Source organism: Camelus bactrianus, chromosome 6, assembly GCF_048773025.1.
Source record: "Camelus bactrianus isolate YW-2024 breed Bactrian camel chromosome 6, ASM4877302v1, whole genome shotgun sequence".
NCBI classification, from domain to species: domain Eukaryota; kingdom Metazoa; phylum Chordata; class Mammalia; order Artiodactyla; family Camelidae; genus Camelus; species Camelus bactrianus.
In genome coordinates, this window is record NC_133544.1 from 84189072 (window position 1) to 84210543 (window position 21472).

Here is a 21472-nt window from a genome sequence, read left to right on the forward strand (position 1 = left end):
TCTTTTTTATGTGTGTGCATATATAGATTCATATTTCCTTCTGGTATCATTTCCCTTTTGCATGAAAGACTATTTTTCCAAGTACAAGATCTTTCTGTACTTAATAACTTACGCTAATCTCCCTTAAAGTTTACCAGCCCTTTCTCTCCATTGTTCAAATTGCTGCAGAGCTCATCCAATTAATTTTTAACACGATTACAAACTCTTCGTTGTCATGGGCAGTGGCTAGATTCTCTGCTCAGCTCTTCAGACCGCAGCTGTTGACTTTCCTGGGCTCCCAGGACGCTCACCCTGCACGGATTTCTTAGGTGTCTGCCAAGGATTTGCAGGAACGATGTCTGCAAATTTTGAGGGATTTCCTACCTGGAAATTTCTACCCCCGTGGCAGCCCTGATGTCTAATTCCTCAGCCTAGTAAGACTGGTACTTTTTGCTTTAGGTTTATCCCCTGTGAACCCATGAACTGAAAAGTGCTCATGTGGATCTCCACCAGTATGCTTCCAGTTTCTGCTTACTACTGACTATTCATCACACCTTCCAATATAAGCTATTTTGGCATTATTGAAATTAGAACTGAGTTATTTTAAGGCGGTTCTTAACATGCTAGAGGTGTGAACATCATTAAGTTATCAAAGTTGTAGTAATTTATAATACAAAAACTAAATAGTTTTTATTGCTGATGCGATGTTTTACATTAAAATACTACAAAGAATGCATGAGAATTTTTTTTCCCTTTTGCAGGATATAGCAAATGAAGAACACAAAAAAATTGAAATGTTAAAAGCAGAAAACAAGAAGCTAGAAAAACAAAAAGGAGAACTAATGATAGGGTTCAAGAAACAATTAAAATTAATTGATATTTTAAAAAGGCAGAAGGTGAGTTTAACCTGAAAAAGTTTAAATAAATCTTAGGTATTATATGGACCTTTCTACTGAGGATATTGAGTATTTCTACTTAAGATATTTTTATTTTGACATGCTTAGTCACAACATTTTATCTATACACAGATGCAAGTAAATAAGTAATGTGAAAGTAGGGTAAAGAAAATACCATATACAAAAATAACTTATCCTAGGGGATCAGTTTGCCTCTTGAAATCTTTAAGAGTGAAAACTGATTCCAAACCACTTTTGTCACGTTCACTACACGAGTTACCTAGTGGTCAGAGAGATGAATTCAGGGTTCTGCCACTGTCCCTGTTTGCAAAGGTTAGAAGTTCTCTCAAACGGTTGGTACAATACCGCCAGTGGACAGAGGCTTTTTGAGGCTAACCATTAATGCAATTACTATTTCAAATACCATGTTGACTGGAATTAGCTACACATTCCTGTAACAAAACCTACAGTTTGATAACATATTATACACACTAACAGATTTCTTGTTCTATTGTCTACTCTTAATACTAGACAATTTTTTTTTTAACAGATGCATATTGAAGCTGCTAAGATGCTGTCTTTCACTGAAGAAGAGTTTATAAAGGCACTTGAATGGGGGAATTAGTAAGTGATCTACTTCTTCACCTACAGTATGTGGTGGACATATACCCTTTAAGTTTTAATGGTTTGAATTATTTTTACATGTAATGAAGATATTTGATACTGAAATCAAAATAATTCCAAATTTCCTATTTAAATTGGGGTATACAAAATTGATATCTAATTATTAGAAAATATCTTGTAAAACAAAGTACCAGGAGTTTAACTTTTAATTCTGTTATCACTCTTATGACCTTCTAGCCATTGTCAACTTCTGAGTAGAATATTTTATATTCTAGAGATTTAGCTCTAGTTTGTGAATGGCATTTATCTGAAAGTCTGTTTCTCTATTCTTACTGACAATTAAGTGCATTAGGTAATAAAGCACTTTAAAATTCCCCTTTACTTTTCTCTCTACTGTACAGTGGACAGGGAAAGATTTCCCTGGCCAAATCAGGGAAGTAAAGTTCCCAAACACAAAGACAAAAGTGGTATGGAGAGGTCAGTCTCCTGGGTTTAGCCTATGATATGGAGTTTGGTTTAGAACTCAGATCTTCAAATTATCAGTACAAAAACAATAGTTTGATTAAATGCAATTAACTGCAGTTAAAATATACTCAGTAATTTAATTTTTATCAGAAAACAAATGTTTTATAGATAACTGTTTACAAATCATGAAATACAAAGATGTTTTAGAAAATCCAGAGACAATGGATTCCTACGCTCACTGAGCTGGAAAACAAAAATTACACTGACATCTAGTGGTAACATTCAAGAGTAAGATTTTACCAAATCTTGGTATCACTTCTCTTCACAATTTTCACTCCTTTTCTGGTACGCCTTCCTAAACTCTTCACCAAGCATATCAATATCATCCTCTTTTTTGAATACTCCCTACAAGAAAAATATGTTGTGTGTTACTCTGCCAGAATATTTCACTAAATGTAAGACCAAAAGATATATGGACATGAAGCTTTAAGGTTATCTCCAAGATAATGAAATCTATTTAATGTATTTATGAACATTTTTTTCTGAAATTGACTTGATATATATTATTTACTGAATACTCTTGGACTGACCTGATTTCCTGATCTATCAGACCATGTGTTAGAACTTACTTACAAGTACTGCTTCTTGGATGGGCTGCATGAGAAGTAATTTAATCCATACTGTACCCTCTACCCTTGTTTTGAAGCAGCTCTACAGTATGTGTGAGGGCGGTCAGGGTGAAGAGACTGAGCTTTGCCAGATTCAGGCATGGGACTGGCTCTTGGCTCAATTCTATGCCTAATCAGCAAACGTTCAATCTTGCAGAAGAGAATCCAGATTTGGAGTTAAACCAATTAATTTTTAATCCCTTTAAAACAAAATTAAATATTTACTTATCTAAAGAATCCAAAGAATAATTTAAGTCATTTGAAGCCCTTAGGACCTAAAGGATACAATCATTTTAGGTTATTTTGCTTCACAAATACCTAAAACCCAGGCTCTCCCGAAATTTATAGTGTATATTATGAAATTTATCGATTCCAATTTGATACATTATAAAATAACTATAACTCAATAAAAAATGTTAAAAAATAAAAGGTAAAAAAAAATCAATTCCATATGGCTTTTGTCATTAATACATCATTTTGTATTTATTAATCCTATCTAATTAGACTAAGGTCCTATAGACAAGTAATAATTACTCAGTTCTCTTTCTCCTTCCTTCCTTTGTACTGAACTAAATATACACTTGATTCTTTTGATTGAATAAAGTATCAAATGGCATAATTTCTATATTTGAAGGATGGAAATTTGTTATATGAGTCCAGATGTTTATGTGGCCTGTGAAACTCAGTTATTTTTATAGTCATAATGTATTTCAGATACACATGAAAACTTGCCATCTTTTGGAAGTATTTTTAAAAACAGGTTACCCAGTTAAAACATAACCTGTTGTGTAGCAGATCCGCCTCAGACTCAGGTCAAGTATGTGTCTGTTACTGGTGTTACCAGTGACAAGGTTTTCCTGTACATCATCAGACAGTGTCACAACTGCTGTAAGGTAGTTTAGTTTTAGACCTCCTACACTGAAAGAGGAGAAAAGAACGTCTAAAATTGAAATGCAATAATTCCAGCTCATACGTATAAGAATGTGCCAAGACCAACTCTCTCATTCTGGAGATGCTCCGTTACTGGTCCACCTCATGCTGCTGCTCTGTAACAGCAGGAGGCAAGTGTAACCCAGGCCCTCTGAAATCCTAATATCCTGGTTTTTTCCCACTACTCGAGGTTATAAGTTAAATCTCACTTACCTTAGGTAGATAGCCTAGTAATTTTGTAGCATGTTCTTTGAGAAGTTTTAGTCTTTCTTCTTCAATAATTTCATTAATACATCCTTGTTGTCTTTGCTGCAGCTGCCATTCTTCCAGTTCACGTTGCTGAAAATGTAAATAAAATTTATTGTATTGTCACAAAACACATTAATCTTTTAAGAATTTGTCAAAACAACTACTTGCAGTAAATTAAACTGATACAGATAATACATGTATCTTTTATGTATGTTATATATGTATCTTTTACAGTCACTATTCCTCTAGAGTTATGAGAGAAATAGCTATGACTAGGATTCTACGGAGGCAAGTACATATTTTCAGGACAATGTCTATCTTTGTGACCAAGGAAAAATGGTTCAAAGAAATGATTTCTCAATTCAACAAATATTTATTAAATGCTTACCATATGCCAGGTGCTGAAGACAGCTTAACAGTGTAAGACAAAAAAGGGTGGATTAAACAGAATAGGGTTATCTAAAAGTAAGTATTTCCACACATATTGTTTTTAAAGCCTGTACGAAACACAAAAGTAGCAGCAAAAGTTCTAAAAGGAGAAACAGTATTTCTCAGGAAAGAATTCTGATGATAGAAAACCACACCAAAATTCTGTGCCATGTAAATATGGGAGAGATGACTAGCTTCAATGTTTCAGGGCTTAAAAGAACTCTTATGGAAATGTATCTAAATAGTCCTGTTGGATAGGGAAGGAGCTAAAGGCCGACCAGACCACTGAAATAGTGATGAATTTCTGCCAAGAATTATTTCAGTTAAAGTAGTATTAATGCTAAACTTTTCTTTGAAATAACTAGTTTAAGTCACGTAAATCAGAAAGCAGGATGTCTGTCTTTTTTTTTTTTGCTACAATGAGAGGCAAGTTTTTATATAACCTAATAACTCTTTAAAGTTATTAAATGAAGACAGAGAAGGATGCTGGAACACAGCTGTATCCAATGCCACTTAAACCCGGAATTGCTTCTCATGAGAATATTTTTTCCTACTATCATCTCAGATGTATTTGTATTACAGAATCAGAAGCAGCATTGACAGCTAATTGAGAAAAGACTTTTTACACTCACACCCATCTTGCTACTGAATTGAAAGGTTGAGTTCTTAATTATTTTATCTCTAAGATGAAAAAGGGTAATGGGATCTGCCATAGAACTGTCATGTCTAAGACTACGTTTCTAAGGCTCGTTCACGCTCAAGTGTGGTCACAACAGGCCTAGGTTTTGCCAGTGGAATATAAGCTAAAGTGTCACATGGTAGTTTCTAGGAATCAATCTTACATACATCCTTTTGCATTTCTTTCATCTAAAACATGGATAGGAAGGTTGAAGATCCAATTTAAACCATGAAGATGAGGGCTATATTCTACAGAAACCAAAGCAAAAAGTTAGGAGGAGCCTGCGTTCCTGAAGACTATGAAAAAAGCCTCTACTGATTGCCAATCTCTAGACTTTCACATGAGGGAAGAGTAAACTGTCTGCTAAGCCACAGTTGATTTGAGACTGTACTTGTAGCCAGACATCATCCTAACTGGCCTTTTAACAGAGAGGTGTGAGAAGGTGGTATAGTGTCGTGGGGAAAGCTCACTTGTTAGATTTTTGTCCAATGATGGCCTCTAACTTGGGTATAATACAGGATTTCCCTTCTTAGTATGTGGTAGGCCACATTAACTGTTTATCCTAAAAACATTTTTTATAGTAAATTAGGGTAAATAGTCTAGAAAGGTATGAAACCATTTTGTCCATCAGGACAAATTCTGAATAGCTCTGTTGGTAGGAAATATCTCCTGAGGCGTTTCAAATTTTGTCTGATTAAACATGAATTTTTTAGAGGTGGACATAATTATAGATTATTTTTTGGAGTTAGAGCTTTATAGGACTGTGTAATGGCATGGATTCATGAGTTCTGTGAGCATGAAAATCCATCCTTGCTCTTGGGCCATAACAAAAATGTTACGATACTGATACTTAAAACTAAGTCCACAGCTTCATACTGGGAATGTTTACAATTTTTAAAAAGTAAGACAAGTTGCTTGTTAAATTATCTATGCTTTAGGTAATATTTTCTGATTTCTTCCATTTATAGTTATCTTGATAACTTTTTTGAGGAGCTTTCTGATTACCTCTTGTAAGCCACGAGACAGGACAGTCTGAGTCACTGACTCTAATTCTTTCTAGGCAAGCAGTATTCAAAGCCTTCTGGTCAATTTCAAAAGCCTTCAAATTTTCAGTTTCCTCAGTTACTCTGCTCTGACAATGCTGATCACCCTCACTGATTCAAAAAACAATTAAGTATGTACCACTTGCCAGGCAAAATGCTAGGTGCTTTGCAGGTAATTATCTCCCTTAAAGGTTAGAGTATTTCATAACTGGTTTCTATCAAAGCTAAGGATTTGAGATTTTATCCAGTAGGAATCCACTTAGGTTTAAAGCAGGAGGAGAACTTAATGAGATTTTTAAGGCCATGGTTAACCGGTAGCAGGTGGACTGGAGTGACAAGACCAATTAGAAGACAATTTCAATGGCCCACAGAATGACACTGAATGTCTGAACTAAGCTATGAAGGTGAGAAACTGGATTTAAGAGTTATTGCTGAGGTGGAATCAATAGACTTTGGTGGCTGACTAAAAATTATTAGGTAAGAAAGAGGAAAAATCCAGGAATGGTTTCAAGGTGATAGCATATTCACTCAGTCACCCAAACCTGTCTTTAACCAAGACTTAGGCTACAGAAATTAGGAAAGGTTTGTCAGCTATGTTCACTTTTAGAAACCTAAATTCTAAGGCACGCACAAGATTTTCAACCATGTCCTTTAGGCATCAGGCAATCTAGCAACAGAACTACGGCGCGAGTTAAGCACAAAGGAGAACCAAAAACTGAACCCCAAGTATCCCAACACTTCATGGAGAAGCCAAAAGACAGACCTGATCTCTTGTGGGTTTCTGCGACATCCAGAGCCTCCTTTTTCTGACCATTTCTTGGTCTTGTTTTTTTTCTCCTACTGTCAGCTCCAAAATTAGAATGTTCTCCAAGACTCAGTCACTGGCCCTCTGTTTCTCATTATAAAATATTCTTTAGAGGAATCATCTTAGTTTGAAACTCTGTGCTACTTAATGAGAGAGATACATTTCTAAGAAAACTTGATCTAAGTTTTCTTCTGTTGCCCAAGCCTTCAGGATTTTTCAACTTGCACTTCTGTTTCAAACTCAGTATGACTAAAACTGAAGTCATTGTATCTTTTGGCTCCAACTCAGAACATAACAGCACTTGTATTCCTTGAGCTTCTCATATTTGAAACCTTGAGAGTTCTTGGACTCCTTTCTCTCTACCCAATAGGGTCCAAAAAGCATGCAAGTCTCATCTCTTCTTCCTTTAAAACCATTTAAATTCTTCCCTTTCTCTCTCTCCTTCCATTGCTCTGTTAACCTATCCCAGGTCCTCATCACTTCACTCTTAAATTACTACTTTCTAGTCTTGTTAAAGACCATATTATGATAACCAGCCTATACTGTATCATATCCACGTCCAAACTCCTCTGCCTATCATTCAGGTTTCTCCATGTGATACTTCCATATGCTACCAACTTAGAATAGCCATCCTCTGTCTTCTTTTACTCATCTTTTGTGTTTTTCCAGGTGTACCCACATAGTTCTGCCAAAATGAACTGCACAATTAGTAATCAGTACATTACCAAATTCTGTAAATGTTTACACTGTACCTTCAAAAATATATTCTTAGTATAGTGTTACATGTAATTGAGTCTTTTGCCCAAAAGATATTCATGTCTTATTTTCTTCTGCTAGATTAGAAGCCACAGAATGCCGAGTAGATCAACATCTGTTGATTATAATATCTTGGAATTTCTTTTTGTCTACCCATGCAGTTAAAGATCAACATTATAATATTAATTTATTAATCCTAGCTCTGCCATTTACTTGCTGCGAAACCTTGCACTATATAAATAATCTCTCTGCCTCAGTTTCCACATCCTTAAACGGGGGTAGTAATAGTACCTTACTCACAGGGTTGAAAGCTAAAACTGATTATTTTGCTTGCAATGAGTACAGAATAGTGAATGACATATGAAAATGCTCAATAAATGTTATTGTTTACTACCACTCCTATTACTTTAAAAGATTAACCATATGCCTCATCTGTACTTTTCATATTTAGACTTATCTTTTCAAAGCACTTCCTTTCCATATTACCTCATTTGGTTCTTAAAGCATAACAATCTGGTGAAGCAGATTATAAAAGTATTATTTCAGTTTTATAGATGAAACATAGACAAATCAATGTGTCCAAAGTCACAAACCTAGTTTCCTCACCAGCTCTTAAATCCACACGTCCAACTAAGAAATCTGCCCTTGAGCCTCAAAATCAGTGTGGACAAAATGAAATTATATACCCCTTCAAAAATCTGTTTTTCTTTGTACACACCCTCTGACATCACCACTCACTGAAACCGAAGTAGGTAATAGCATTATTAGTAGGATACTTAATGCTTCTCTCCCCTCTCCAGACCTAACTGGTCACCAAGCCCCATCAATTCTACCTTCTTAACATCTCAGACAGACCCCGTCCCCATTCACATGGGCTTTCACCGCCCATCACGGGGTCACTGTCATCACTTCCGTACTGAGCTTCCTGTCTCCAGTCTCACCCCCAGCATCTGTCCTCTACACTGCTACTCAAGTCATCTGTCCAAATACAGTTCCTTTCTGAATTCCTTTCTGAATTCTTCAGTGGGTCCCTTGGATAAAGTCCACCTTTAAAATAACAGCCAGGGCATTCGTGATCGGTCTTCTTTCTGCCACACCAAGATGTCCGTATCTGTATCATTATCCTCACAGGCACTTGACCCATCTTTATTATCACTGTTTTTATGTACTTTTCTTAACCAAGACCATAAGCTCAAAGATGATAAGAACTTAGTGATATTTATCTTTATGTTCTTAAAGCCAACAAATGTCTAGCACAAAGAAGGCATCAATAAATATTTTCTAGATGCATTAACAACTGGTCAGAAAAAAATATATGATTGGTAAACAGATATCTAACATCATCTGGCACATAAACAGTTCTCAGTTAAATGTTTAGTGGATAAATAAATGAGTTGATTGCTTTTCAATGATAATTACCAAAACAAAAACAAAAAAACTCTTCCTTACTTTGTCTGCAAGGAACTGGTTGTGACGCTCTTCAATAAGTTTTTCCACAGCTCTCCTGTGTTCAAGTTGCTTCATTCTCTGCTTCTGAGCATTCATTAACTCTATTCGATCATCCTCAGCGAATTTCGCTAGCAAAGCTCTTCTAAAGACTTCCTCTTCCTCTTTTGCAGCCTGCAGGACTAGTTCCTTCAAGGCCATTTGTTCCATAAAATTTTGCTTCAACGCCTTCTGTTTTCTCAATTTCTCTTCTGCTTCTTCCTAAATAATAATACATATAGAAGTTAATTCAGTAACTATTTCTTTACAGCTGATTTATAAAGACAGGGTAGGATATAGTTTGATTAAGCTTATGGTATAAACTGAAAAATTAAGCCTTTCCAAGATAGCACTTTGCCCCATCCTTTAAAAACTAGTAGGTAGATAAAATGTTACCTTTGGATTGCCTATTTATTACTTATTTTAAATTTTAATTGGTATATATTTACTCTTGTTTCTGTACTCAGAATTAATACATTAATATTGAAAGCAGCTGATATAAAAAATTTTTTTGCACATCTGAGGTTATTAACTGTGGTCTGTATACTTTGTACCAACTATGAATCATTCTAGAATCTTGCCTGAAATGTTCAAATCATTGGTAAATACTTTTCAGAACAATTATCTAGCAAAGACAATCAAGTATTTCAGGGAAATTCAAACTTACTTGAAGCAGTTAAAGTCCTTCCTACAAGGCTTAATTTTCCCAATATTTTATTATAAAAGATTTCAAACATAACTAAAATATAAAGAATTTTACAGCAATCACTCATTTTTGCTTTATCATCTATCCAATTAGGATTGATGAAATTTTAAATCATAAACTAATCTAACCAACCTTACTCAATTCTAATACAAGTTCCAGATAGATAGGCCAGTGTTTTCAAGGCATTCAAAATATTGCCTTAACAACACCTGTGTGGCAAAGATACTTACAGATAACACAAACTGTAAGGGATTTACTACAGGCCATCAGGTGACACACACAACTTCCAGGAAGGCCAGAGAACCAAGCTGCCATCCCACTGCTCAAATCCCATTTTGGTAACCCCCGTGACGAGATGACTGCTTTCCCATTATGCTTATTTCTAGCCTTACACCTTGGAGGTGATGACTGTTGGAGATAAACTAGGTCATATGAAGAATTCTAACTAAAAGATGAGAAATGTAGTTTTAACTTAATAGTCTTTATAATAAAGTAAGACAAATGAATTTAAAACAGGGTAGGAGTGGGTTTTAAGTGAGCCAATCTGCAGTATCAGTTATAGCAACTTTGTTCATTATATTATGTATTCAACCTCTTCTTCATTTATCCCTATCTAATTTCCTTTTCAAATCCTACCTCCTCCAAAAGTCTCCTCTAATCATTCCAGCTCAGATGTATCTCTTTTGGAACTCTCATACCATTTAATTCTCCCATCATTTAATTTTATTCCACATGTACATGCCTCAGCTCCACACTAAAAATAAAATCTTAGAGGGAATATCATATTTTCCTCTGGGGTGCTAGGCAGATAGTGTTTTTATAATATATAGTTTGTGTTTATTTGCCACATTTGTATAGAAATCAAAGGCTCACTGAAAGCAAGAGATACTGATCTCAGTTTGCTTTGAATTCCTCTCCAGAACGTATCAAAATACTTTGCACACAGAAATTTAGTACATGTTGAACCAAATGAACTGTTGACATTTCCTGGCATCCACTTCCCATACAAATTTTAGTTTAATCCAATGGTGAAGACATCTGGCTAAAACAGTAAAGAGTCTGGCTAAACAAAACACCATTCGTTGCTTTTTTCAACTAGAAGCGTTCGTGTACCCTTTGATGTGTCCGCATCAGTATCATTTAGTTATATAATACAAACTAGAAAATTGTTCATCCTTTTCTATGTTCTAAAACCCATTGTGTGGTTTGCAGAATAGCTGTTCACTGAGGGTTTCAAGTAATTTTCTGTAAAAGTACTCTGAGCCCAGAAACTTTTTAGAGGTGTCTTAGTGTGGGTTTTCCTCTGAAAGCAAGAGCCTCACATAAGGACGTGTATTTGGATATATTACCGGGGAGGGAATGTGGGGAAGCAGCAGTGAGGGACAAGCAGGATAAAACAGGGAAGGGCAAAAAGCCAACACAAGGGGGCACCACCGAAGACAACGAGGGCTTAATCTGCCCAGGACCCTGTGAGGAATGCATGAACACCTTTCAGGACTTTCTTAAAGGCCAACAGGCGGAGAAGCATTTCTCTCTCAATTTCTGTCCACTACTGGTTGAGGAATGCCCCAGGGGTGTTACTTCCCTCCCCAACCCACACCTCCACACCTTAGGAAGCTGGCAGCAAAGAGTGAGTCTAAGCCGTCACAAAGGTTCCCCACAGCTGTCCCTGAAATCAGAGGTGAGGCTAGAAGGCCGTGGGCAGGGCACAAGAGTCTTCTGATAGTGGAGATATCCTTAATAATCTTATTTTGTCTAATTTTTCTACATCTTTTGAAATCAGTATATTTTTAACTCAGACACCTGTGCCATTGAGGTTTTCATTTCATTAGTATACAAGTGAATAACCTTTCACTATTTTTCTAATCTTTTTTAGACCCTTTATTCCTTCAAATTTTGTTTTTACTGGCTCACTGGTAGAGCACATGCTTAGCATGCACGAGGTCCTGGGTTTAATCCCCAGTACCTCCATTAAAAGCATTTTTTTTCTTTTTTATTGTGTTCTTCCAGAGTAAAATCTTTCCCCCCAGTATTAAGCAACTAGGTTAATAAATGCTAATGTGTTCTCCTGATTTAGTTTACTTCTACTTGTATCCTTATTTCCTTCCATATTCTTACCTCATACTTGAATTTATATTGTTTTTCTCAGTAATGAGTTGACTGCCTAGATAATTTTTCCATTAGTTCTCATTTAATAATTAACTGCCTGATAGATTTTGATGTCATAATCTCACCTCTAAATTGTCTGCAAATATGCTCTTCAACAGGAAACAATTGAATGTTTTTAGATTTTCAGTTAGTTAAAATATTTGTTCTTAATTTCTAGTAACGTTTAAATACCCTTTTCCCCTTGTTTTAGTCCAGTAAATTTTCTCTGGCGATCTAACAGCTTTTAAAGTTATATACATCAATGCAATGTTACATGGAAGATTAAATGTTCATTTTGCTAAGCCTCCCGTAGTGATTATACCTTTTATCTGTGATACCCTGGATTCATTTGATGCTCCACTTATCCAGCAATAACCCTGCCTACCTGCTTCCCATTTGTTCATATGTCTGTTATACCTTCACTCATTTTATTCTTAATGCTTTTGGGGTTGACATTAGGTATATATAAGCAGATTACCTTGAAATGTTTTTAAAAAGAACTATACACATTTTACATCCTTGCATGCAGTTAATCAGCAAGGATTTAGATAAAATAAGTTTTGATACTATACATGGTATCTGTTTCCTCCTCATTGATGAAATGGTGTATCTAAAATAATGTTTTATTTTTATATAGCTGAAAATATTAAAAATAATACCAATAGCTGCAATTTATTGTGTACCTGGCTAGTCATACAGCTTGCTTTTTAAGTGTTCAAACTTTTTGCTCATTTAAAAAAAACCTGGGTTCTTTATATTCTATTATCAAGTTACAAGTGTTCTTTACATATTCTGGATAGAAGTAATCTGTAAGATACATGTATAGGGAAAATTTTCTCCCAGGCTTTGACTTGCATTTTCATTTTCCTAAAAATGCTAGGAATTTAATTTTGATGAAGCCCAATTTATAAACTTTTTCTTTTAAGACTCATGCCTATTTTATCCTTCTAGAAAAAGTCTTTGCCACTTGCAAGTTCATAACAACCTTCTATGTTTTCTTCTAGAAATTCTGTGGCTTCAGCCTTTTTTATGTCTTACTAATTTTGAGCTCATTTTTCTGTAGTAACATGGCAGAATATAACAAGTGTTGGCAAGGATGTGGAGAAGCTGGAATCCTCCTGCGTTGGTTTTAGGAATGTAAAATGGTGCAGCCTTTGTGGAAAACAGTTGGGAGTTCCTCAAAAAGTTAAACACAGAAGTACCATGTGACCCAGCAACACCACTCCTAGGTATATACCCTAAAGAATTTGAAAAAGATAGTCAAACAAAAACTTGTATACAAATGTACATAATTTGCAGCAACATTCACAGCAGTCCAAAAAAAAAAAAAAGGTGGAAGCAAACCAAATATTCATCAAGTATTAAATGTGTAAACAAAATGTCATATATCCAGTATTATTCAGCCAAAAAAGGAATGAATTACTGATACGGATACATGCTACAAAAATGGATGAACCTCCAAAATACTATTCTAAGGGGAAAAAATCCCAACACAAAAGACCACATATTGTAAGATCCCATTTATATGATACATCCAGAACAGCCAAATTCATAAAGACAGAAAGCAGACTAGTGGTTGCCCAGGGCTAGGAGAGTACAGAATGGGGAGTGACTGCTTAATGCAAGGTATCCTTTTGGGGTAAAGAAGATGCTTTGGAACTAGACAGAGATGATGGTTGCACAACACTGAGAATGTACCAAAGGCTTTTTTTTTTTTAAATAGTTCAAGTAGTAAATTTTGTTACATGAATTTTACCTCAATTTAAAAAAATTTGTTGGAGAAATACACAATCCACAGTTAGACATCAACAATCCTCTTTCAACAACTGACAGAGCCAACTAGACAGAAAATCAGCAAGGATAAATAACTCACCACCAACAACAACCAATAGGATCTAATTGATGTTTATAGACCATTTCACCCAAAATGGCAGGATACATATTCTTTTTAAGGGCTCACAAAACAAATTTAAAGGAAATGGAATCATACTGAGTGTGTTCTCTGATCACAATGGAATCAAACTAGAAATGAATAATTTTTTAAAAACAGGATGATTCCTAGACATCTGGGGACTAAATAACAAAAGAGAAAGTCTCAAGAAAATAGATACATTGGCGTTAATAAAAATGTAAAACAAGACATCAAAACTTGTGAGACACAACTAAAAGAGTTTTGAGGGAAATTTATACTGCCAAGTGCATACATTTAGCAAAATGCATTTATAGCAATAAGTGCATGCATGTAGGAAATGTCCCAAATCAACAATCTATGCTCCTATACCTTAAGAACTCATAAAAAGGAATCAGAAAGAAAGAAAGAGCAGAAATCAATGGAATTGAAAACAGAAAATCAACGGACAGTATCAATGAAACAAAAGGCTGGCTCTTTTTTTTAAAAAATCCGTGAAACTAAAACCGTAATACTCCAAGAAGAAAACGGTAAGCTCCTCTACTTCAGTCTTGGCAATAATTTTTTTCAATTTGACACCAAAAGCAAAAATAAACAGGTGAGATTACATCAAACTGGAAAGTTTCATCACAGAAAAGGAAACCTATGGAATGCAAGAAAACATCTGCAAATACTACCTCTGAGTTAATGTTAATGTTAATGTTAATGAGGGGTTAATGTCCAAAATATATAAAGAAGTCATAAAACTCAATAGAAAAGAACCAAAAACTCTAATTAAAAAATCTAACAGGCTTTTTTTCCACAGATGGCCAACAGGTCCATGAAAGGTGCTCAACATCACTAAATATGAAGGAAATGCAAATCAAAACAACAAGATATCAGAATAGCTATCATCAAAAAAACAAGAAATAGTAAGTGTTGAGTTGTGAGGATGTGGTAAAAGGGAATCCCTGTCACTGCTGGTGAGCATGTAAATTGGTGCAGCCACTATGGAAAACAGTATGGATGTTCCTCAAAAACTTAAAAGATAGAACTACCATATGATCCAGCAATCCCACTTCTGGGTATGTATCCAAAAGAAATGAAAATAGGATCTTAATGAGATATCGGCACTCCCATGTTCATTGCAGCACTATTTACAATAGCTAAAATATGGAAACAACCTAATTGTCCATCAACAGATGAAATGGTTAAAGCAAATGTGGAATATTCAGCCATAAAAAAGGAAATCCTACCGTCTGTGACAACATGAAATGGAACTTGAGGGTATCATGCTAAGTGAAATGAGCTGGACAAAAAGACAAATATTACATGGTAACACTTAGGTGTGGAATCCAAAATGGAAAAAAACGTCAAATTCATTGAAACAGTTGAAAAGTGGTTGCCAGAGGCTTGGGAGATGGGAGAAATAGGAAGAGGTTGGTAAAATAGTACAAATTTACAGCTCTATGATGAATAAGGTCTGAGGATTTATGTAAAACATGGTAACTACAGTTGATAAAACTCTGAAATTTGCAGAGTAGAATTTAAATATTCTCACAAAAAAAGATAAATATATGAGGTGATAGATGTGTTGACTAGATGGGGTAATCTTTTCACAATGCAAACATTTATCAAATCACCATTATGTACACTTTAAATATCTTAACACTTTATATGTCAATTATACCTCAAGAAAGCTGAAATTAAAAAAAATTGTAACAAAAAACCTAATGCAAGAGTGACCAAATAAACAAACTACCATTATCAGGAATGAAACATGGGATAGCACTAGAGACTCTGCAGACCTTAAAAGAATTAAAGGTATAGTACAAACAATTCTACACACACCTAAGTTTGACAACTTAGACAAAAAATATCCCTTCCTTGAGAAACTCAAGTCACCAAAACTCACCAAATATGAAATAAGATAATTTGAATAGCTCTATTAAGTAACTATTAAAAATATTAAATTAATATTTTAAAACTCTCAAAAAAAAAAATAAAGCTCCAAACCAAGATGGCTTCACTGGAAAATTCTATCAAATACTTAAAGAAGAATTAACACCAATTCTAAACAATCTCTTCCATAAAACAGGAGAGGAGGAAGTACTTCCCTATTCATTTTATGAAGAAAATATTACCCTGACACCAGTATAAACAAGCAAAAACTAAAAACCCATATTCCTCATGAATATGGATGCAAAAATCCTTAACACAGTATTAGAAAAATAAAATCCAGCCACATATTAAAAGACACATACACCATGACCAAGTGGGGTTTATTCCAGTGATGCAGGAGGTTCAGTACCCACCAAAATCAATCAATGGGATCCACTAGGCTAAAGAAGAAAAAGCATATGATGAATAGATGTAGGAATAGATGTAGGAAAAGCATATGAGGATATATTCAACAGCCTTTCATGATAAAAATTTTCAGAAAACAGCAAAGAGAATGTCTTTAACTTAATAAAGAATATCTACCAAAAAATCAACAATTAACAGAACGCTTTTCCCTGATACATAACAAAGAAAATTGATGTCTACTCTCATCACTCTTATTCAGCACAGTGCTAGCCAGTGCTGGGAGTTTTACCCAGTCCAATAAACAAAAAAAGTAAATAAAAGGTGTACACATAAGAAAGCAAGAAGTAAAACAGTCCCTATTTGCAGAAGACATGACTATGTATGGAAAAACAAACCAACACCTACATCTACTAAGTGAATTCAACAAGGTCATGAGGTACAAGGTAAGTATTAAAAACTCAATTCATTAGCAACAAGTATGTGGACACTGAAATTAAAACTTGAATTCAATTTACAATCACTCAAAAAACTGAAACACATGCAAATCTAACAAAACACGTACAGAATTTGTATGCTGAAAACTGTAAACACATGAAAAAATTCAAAGATCATCTAAATAGATGTCTATGTATTAACAAGGAGTACTGAAGTCTTCAATTATAAATATGGATTTGTTTATTTCTCCTTTAAGTTTTATCAGTTTTGCTTCATGTATTTTGAAGTCTTATTTAGGTTCATACACCTTTAGGGCTATTAACAGCGTCTAGATGAATTTAGCCTGTTATGATTATGATTTCTACTCTACCTTCCTCTTGATGAGTGTCTGTATGGTTTATCTTTATACTCTTGCTTTTAAACTACATGTGTCTTCATATTACAATTATGTTTCTTGATAGACAACACAGTTGCATCATGCTTTTGATGCAGTGTGTGAGCTGCTGCCTGGATCTGGCTTTTTTATCCAGCCAGAAAATTTGATTGTTGTGTTCATACTACTTACATGTAATGTAATTATCAACACAGTTGGGTTTAAATCTAATATCTTTCTACTACTTCATCTCAGAATAATACTCATCTTTTTAAATCATTCCTTCAATTTCCAAAACTTACTTCTAGTTTCTTTTTATGTATTTCAGCTTGTTCTTCCTGGTACAATTCCTGTCGCACTTGTTCTAAATCTTCACGTTGCCGCAGCGTTTCTTCCAATCTCTGAGTCAGCTATTAAAAAACACACAAACATGTATAGGAATCACATTCTATAACAAATATTACAGAATTTCTCCAATGTTTAAAAAAAATGGTTATTTTACTACCATATTCTGAAGCTGTAGCCTTTTTTCTTCATTTTCTTGAACTTTTGCCATCCGATCTTCTTCTCTTTGTTCCTGCATCTTGGCAAACTCTATGATTTTTCTGTTTTCTTCTTCCATCTCCTCACGTTTCTTTTTTCTCCAGAGGGCCTGCTCTTTCTTAAACTCTTCTATATATCTTCGAGTTGTATTCATTTTTTCTAACTTATGTTGTCTTTCCCTAATAAGTAACAGTGAGTGCATTTTTATAGTAACAGAGATAATAAAATATCCAAAAAAATGTGCCTTTTCTTTCAGTTGATAATAATGTGGAGAAAATGGCTTTCCTATTTAGTTTGTTCATTCATGCATGCAGCAAACATTCTGAGTGTCTACTATGTGTCACTAAATACAGACACATAAGAATTTTCTGAGTAAATTACTACAATGTTTCTTCTCTAACCTATACTGAAGTTTTATTTCAGAAAGACCACAACCCATTTATATAAGCCTTCTACCATTCTACACTTTAGCTGTCTACCAAGGAAATGACATAAAACAAGTCCTCTGACATATGATATGGGCATATTTAAGAAAAACAAAGGTTTAGTCACTGTCAATAAATATTTATTATCAATTATCATGCTAACAAAGATAAATAAGAGTTGGTCTCAGTTTATGTGATAACATTTCCTGAGGACTTAACTAGGTATTAGGCACTGACTAGGTGATTTACTCCTCACAACAAGCCTGAGATAAAGCTAATATAAACATTTAGGCATGTAAGAAAGTCGGGATAAACTTACAATTGATCTTCTTCGTAGATTTTCCTAACAATTTCATCAATCATGAGTTTCTCTTTCAGCAACTGCTCATAAGCTTCCTGCTTTTTCTTTTCTTGTTCTTCAAGTTGTTTCTCTAAGTCAAGATTATACTGTGCTTTTACTTTGTTTCGTTTGTCCTCTGCAGCATTCTCTTCCTTTATTAACCTCTCATGTTCTTCCATCATAGTTTTGGCTATTTCAGCATCACGTTTCTATTATTAAAACAAAATTAATCTTTCCATTTTCAAATTGGAGCACAGTATGATACAATATTTTTAACAGATGGAACTGAGTATTATAAAGCCTGCTACATAAAATATTTTCATCTGTGTAGGTAAAAAGCAAAGGTAAGTCACTGTCACCTGAAGGGTTTAAATTATGAGTCAAACCCTAAGGAGGCTTTTCTATTCAAGTAGCTCTCTCAGGGCAATACATGATATGGAGAGTAACTCCACATTTGAAAAACAGTAAGTAAAGTAAAGTACTTTATTAATAACTTAACCATGCTAACTGCCGAAGCAGTCATCTTTTCCTTCTGTTTAAAAGTTGAGGTAGGCAATTTTCAGATTTTAGCTCCACTGGATATCGGCTACTATCTTCCTCATACAGATCTGCTATTAAATAGCTCTGAGCAGCTCTTAAGTTTCTCCCAGCCTAAGGTTTCTTTCCCAACACTAGCCTTTGAAGTACCCCCCTTACTCATTTATTAAAGGCCCTTTGTAATCACTAACTTAAAAGGGTCACATATGTTACCGTGCCTGTTTTCTCAGGTTTTAATTCACTCATTCAAGACAGTTCCTTCTTAATTAGGAATCTTGCTTCCTGAAAGGGTTAAACTCCTTACTTGTTTTGAGCATTTTGAAATCATTTAACAATGTTTTTAAGTAAATTTATTGGGGCTATTTTAAAAATTTACCCTTTACCATTATGATCACATCCCAAATTCTAGAATGGTTAGCAGCATCAAATATAAAAGAAACAGATAAAATATTAATGCTAAATGCCACTCCTGACCTAATTGATGCCTTTAACATATACATTGTTAATATGACTTGACCAAAATTCTCTTTCCTTCCATTTTCTTACCACATGTGGTACTAGACTCTTTAGAAAAAATATGAAATAACGAAAACATGTATCTACAGGTTGCCACACTTGGTGGAAATAGTGTTCTCATTTCACAGATAAGAAAACTAAGGCTGAGAGAGAGAGAACCAAAACTAGTACCTAAATATCCTGACACCTAGTCAAGTGCTACGAGTATTTGACTTTAATTTTTGTGGGTCAACTTTATTTAGAATGTAACAGCAATTCTTTCGAGATTCGGATTAAAATGTCTACAGTTGCCTTAAAAGCCCTCAATTACCAGAATAATTAAAACTGCAAACTACTGGTCAAATAGTACATTGTTTATAGTATACTTCGTTTTTGAAAGGATAGAATAGAACTATATGGCTTCTGAAGTGAAATCTCCTTACCATCTCCTACCATCTGCCACACGAAAGGCTGTCACTGTTAACAGCATGCTGTAGAGCCCTCCAGACTTTTCCTATGCTAACACACCTGCACACACATGTATCACTGTGGCCAGCACCTATTCTTATTTGATCCCTACATAACACGACACTGGTTACATGTTTTGGTATCACCCCTCTAACTGTACATGTGAACAGGTGTGTGTAGACATATACAACATGTATATACATACGCTGATATGCATATACATATATGTACAGGTTTTTAAAAACAAAGTAGTCTGTGATATGTATTATTCTCCAACTTGGTTTTATTTTCCTTACAACTTGCTTTTTGTCTTTTTAACCTATAATATATTCTGGCCACCTTTAAAAGCCAGAACATTTGCCGCTACCTTTCTCTTTAATAGCCGTATATCATCTTTGAAAGGGATACAGGAAAGAGGGAACACTACTCTCAAAATGCTCTGCAAAATAACAGAATTGAGAGAAGGGAACTGAAAGGACTGTGTAATGTTGCAATCAGACCTTTTCATCTCTGTCTAGCCTTTCTGAGTGACAATGAGAGTTCAAGTAATGATGTGCACTCTGCTTGTAAATGTAAATAAATCCTACTTTATATTATACTGACTAACACTACCGCTGAGAATCTGAAACTCCTTTGCCCAAGAGTGACTATTACCCTGAACTAGGCAGGAGGACAGGAGGAAGAAAAGAGGATGAAAATAGAAGAAAACATGAGAAGATTGCTGTTTATAAAACAGAAAAAGTTTCCTAAAGTTGATGCAATAGTTTTATTTTTTAACACATTTAAAAAAAATTTAATAACATTCTAAAATATACTGATCATGCTAACAACCTGTATTGGTCTGTCAAAGAATAATCAGTTAGAAACCATTAAGAATGCTGGGAGTTACAGAATATAGCTATTCGTTCTAAGCAGTAACCTAAATCTTTGTGTCTGGAAAGGCTCTAATATTAAATTACCCAAGGCTAAATATCCATAATTTCCTGCACCTTAAGGATCTGAAAAGTATAAAAGCCTTTAAGAAATCTGACAGTGTAAATTCTTTATAGTATGCAACAATTTCCAAAAAGTTGGTTTTCTAAATGAAGCTACAAATACAGAAAACAATGACCAAAAATGTAATTACCATTTGCTCATATTTAATGGCATCCTTTTCAGCAATTTGAGCTGCTCTTTCTTTATTCATGTAAGCTGCTTTTAATTTCTTCTCCAATTCTCTGAGTTCAAAACTGTTTTTAAAAAAGCCAGAAATTTAAATTTAAGTACCATATATCTTACTATTTTAAAAATTACATGCAATTTAAAAGGATTTTTTTCTAAATGTATAACAGATATTTGTATTATTTTTAAGATATTTTGAAATTCATTTCTCCATTTGTCAAAAGAAAAATTAAAATACATGTGAAATGATAAACTATAATTAATTTTTCTAAACAAAACAACACTTTTATTTTTAAATCTAATCACTACAAGTCTTTTTGCCAGTGCCTGGCTCAGAAAAGGTACTGAATCAATACTGGTTAAAATTTCTGTCCAGTTACTAATTGAGCTAAAAGAAAAACTGTAGTGGAGGGGTTTAAACCTATGCAAGTTACTTAAATTTTGTACTTCAGTTTTGCTATCTGAAAAGGGGTAGTCTGAGGAATTAAAGTTAATGTGTATAAAGTAAATACTCTATATACAGTAACTATTTTTGATGGTGATGAATAGGGAGTAACGTGGGCAAGTTTGCTTCACTCTTCTGGCCTAATCTTATCTGTTAAAAAATGGGGATTGGCCTAACTATCCTTTAAAATAGG

The 21472-nt window shown here is 34.5% G+C and overlaps 2 protein-coding genes across 10 annotated transcripts in view; one reads left to right on the forward strand and one right to left on the reverse strand.

Annotated features, from left to right (window-relative positions):
* TEX9 (testis expressed 9) overlaps positions 1-4005 on the forward strand; it is a 63236-nt gene extending 59231 nt beyond the window's left edge. For all 3 annotated transcript variants that reach the window (XM_074366182.1, XM_074366181.1, XM_045506233.2), the window contains 2 exons: positions 741-875; positions 1426-4005. In XM_074366182.1, coding sequence (XP_074222283.1) covers positions 741-875; positions 1426-1500 — 210 coding nt within the window. In that variant the 3' untranslated portion in view covers positions 1501-4005. The remainder of the gene's footprint in view (positions 1-740; positions 876-1425) is intronic.
* Positions 1-21472, reverse strand: part of MNS1 (meiosis specific nuclear structural 1) — a 254471-nt gene that overhangs the window by 117498 nt on the left and 115501 nt on the right. For 5 of the 7 annotated variants that reach the window (XM_074366174.1, XM_074366175.1, XM_074366176.1 and 2 more), the window contains 7 exons: positions 20800-20902; positions 18153-18382; positions 17371-17587; positions 17168-17275; positions 8973-9230; positions 3776-3901; positions 2088-2369 (listed from right to left, as the gene is read on the reverse strand). In XM_074366174.1, coding sequence (XP_074222275.1) covers positions 2277-2369; positions 3776-3901; positions 8973-9230; positions 17168-17275; positions 17371-17587; positions 18153-18382; positions 20800-20902 — 1135 coding nt within the window. In that variant the 3' untranslated portion in view covers positions 2088-2276. Of the gene's footprint in view, positions 1-2087; positions 2370-3775; positions 3902-8972; positions 9231-17167; positions 17276-17370; positions 17588-18152; positions 18383-20799; positions 20903-21472 lie in introns of those variants that run through there. The other 2 variants (XM_074366177.1, XM_074366178.1) reach the window with 1 other exon arrangement.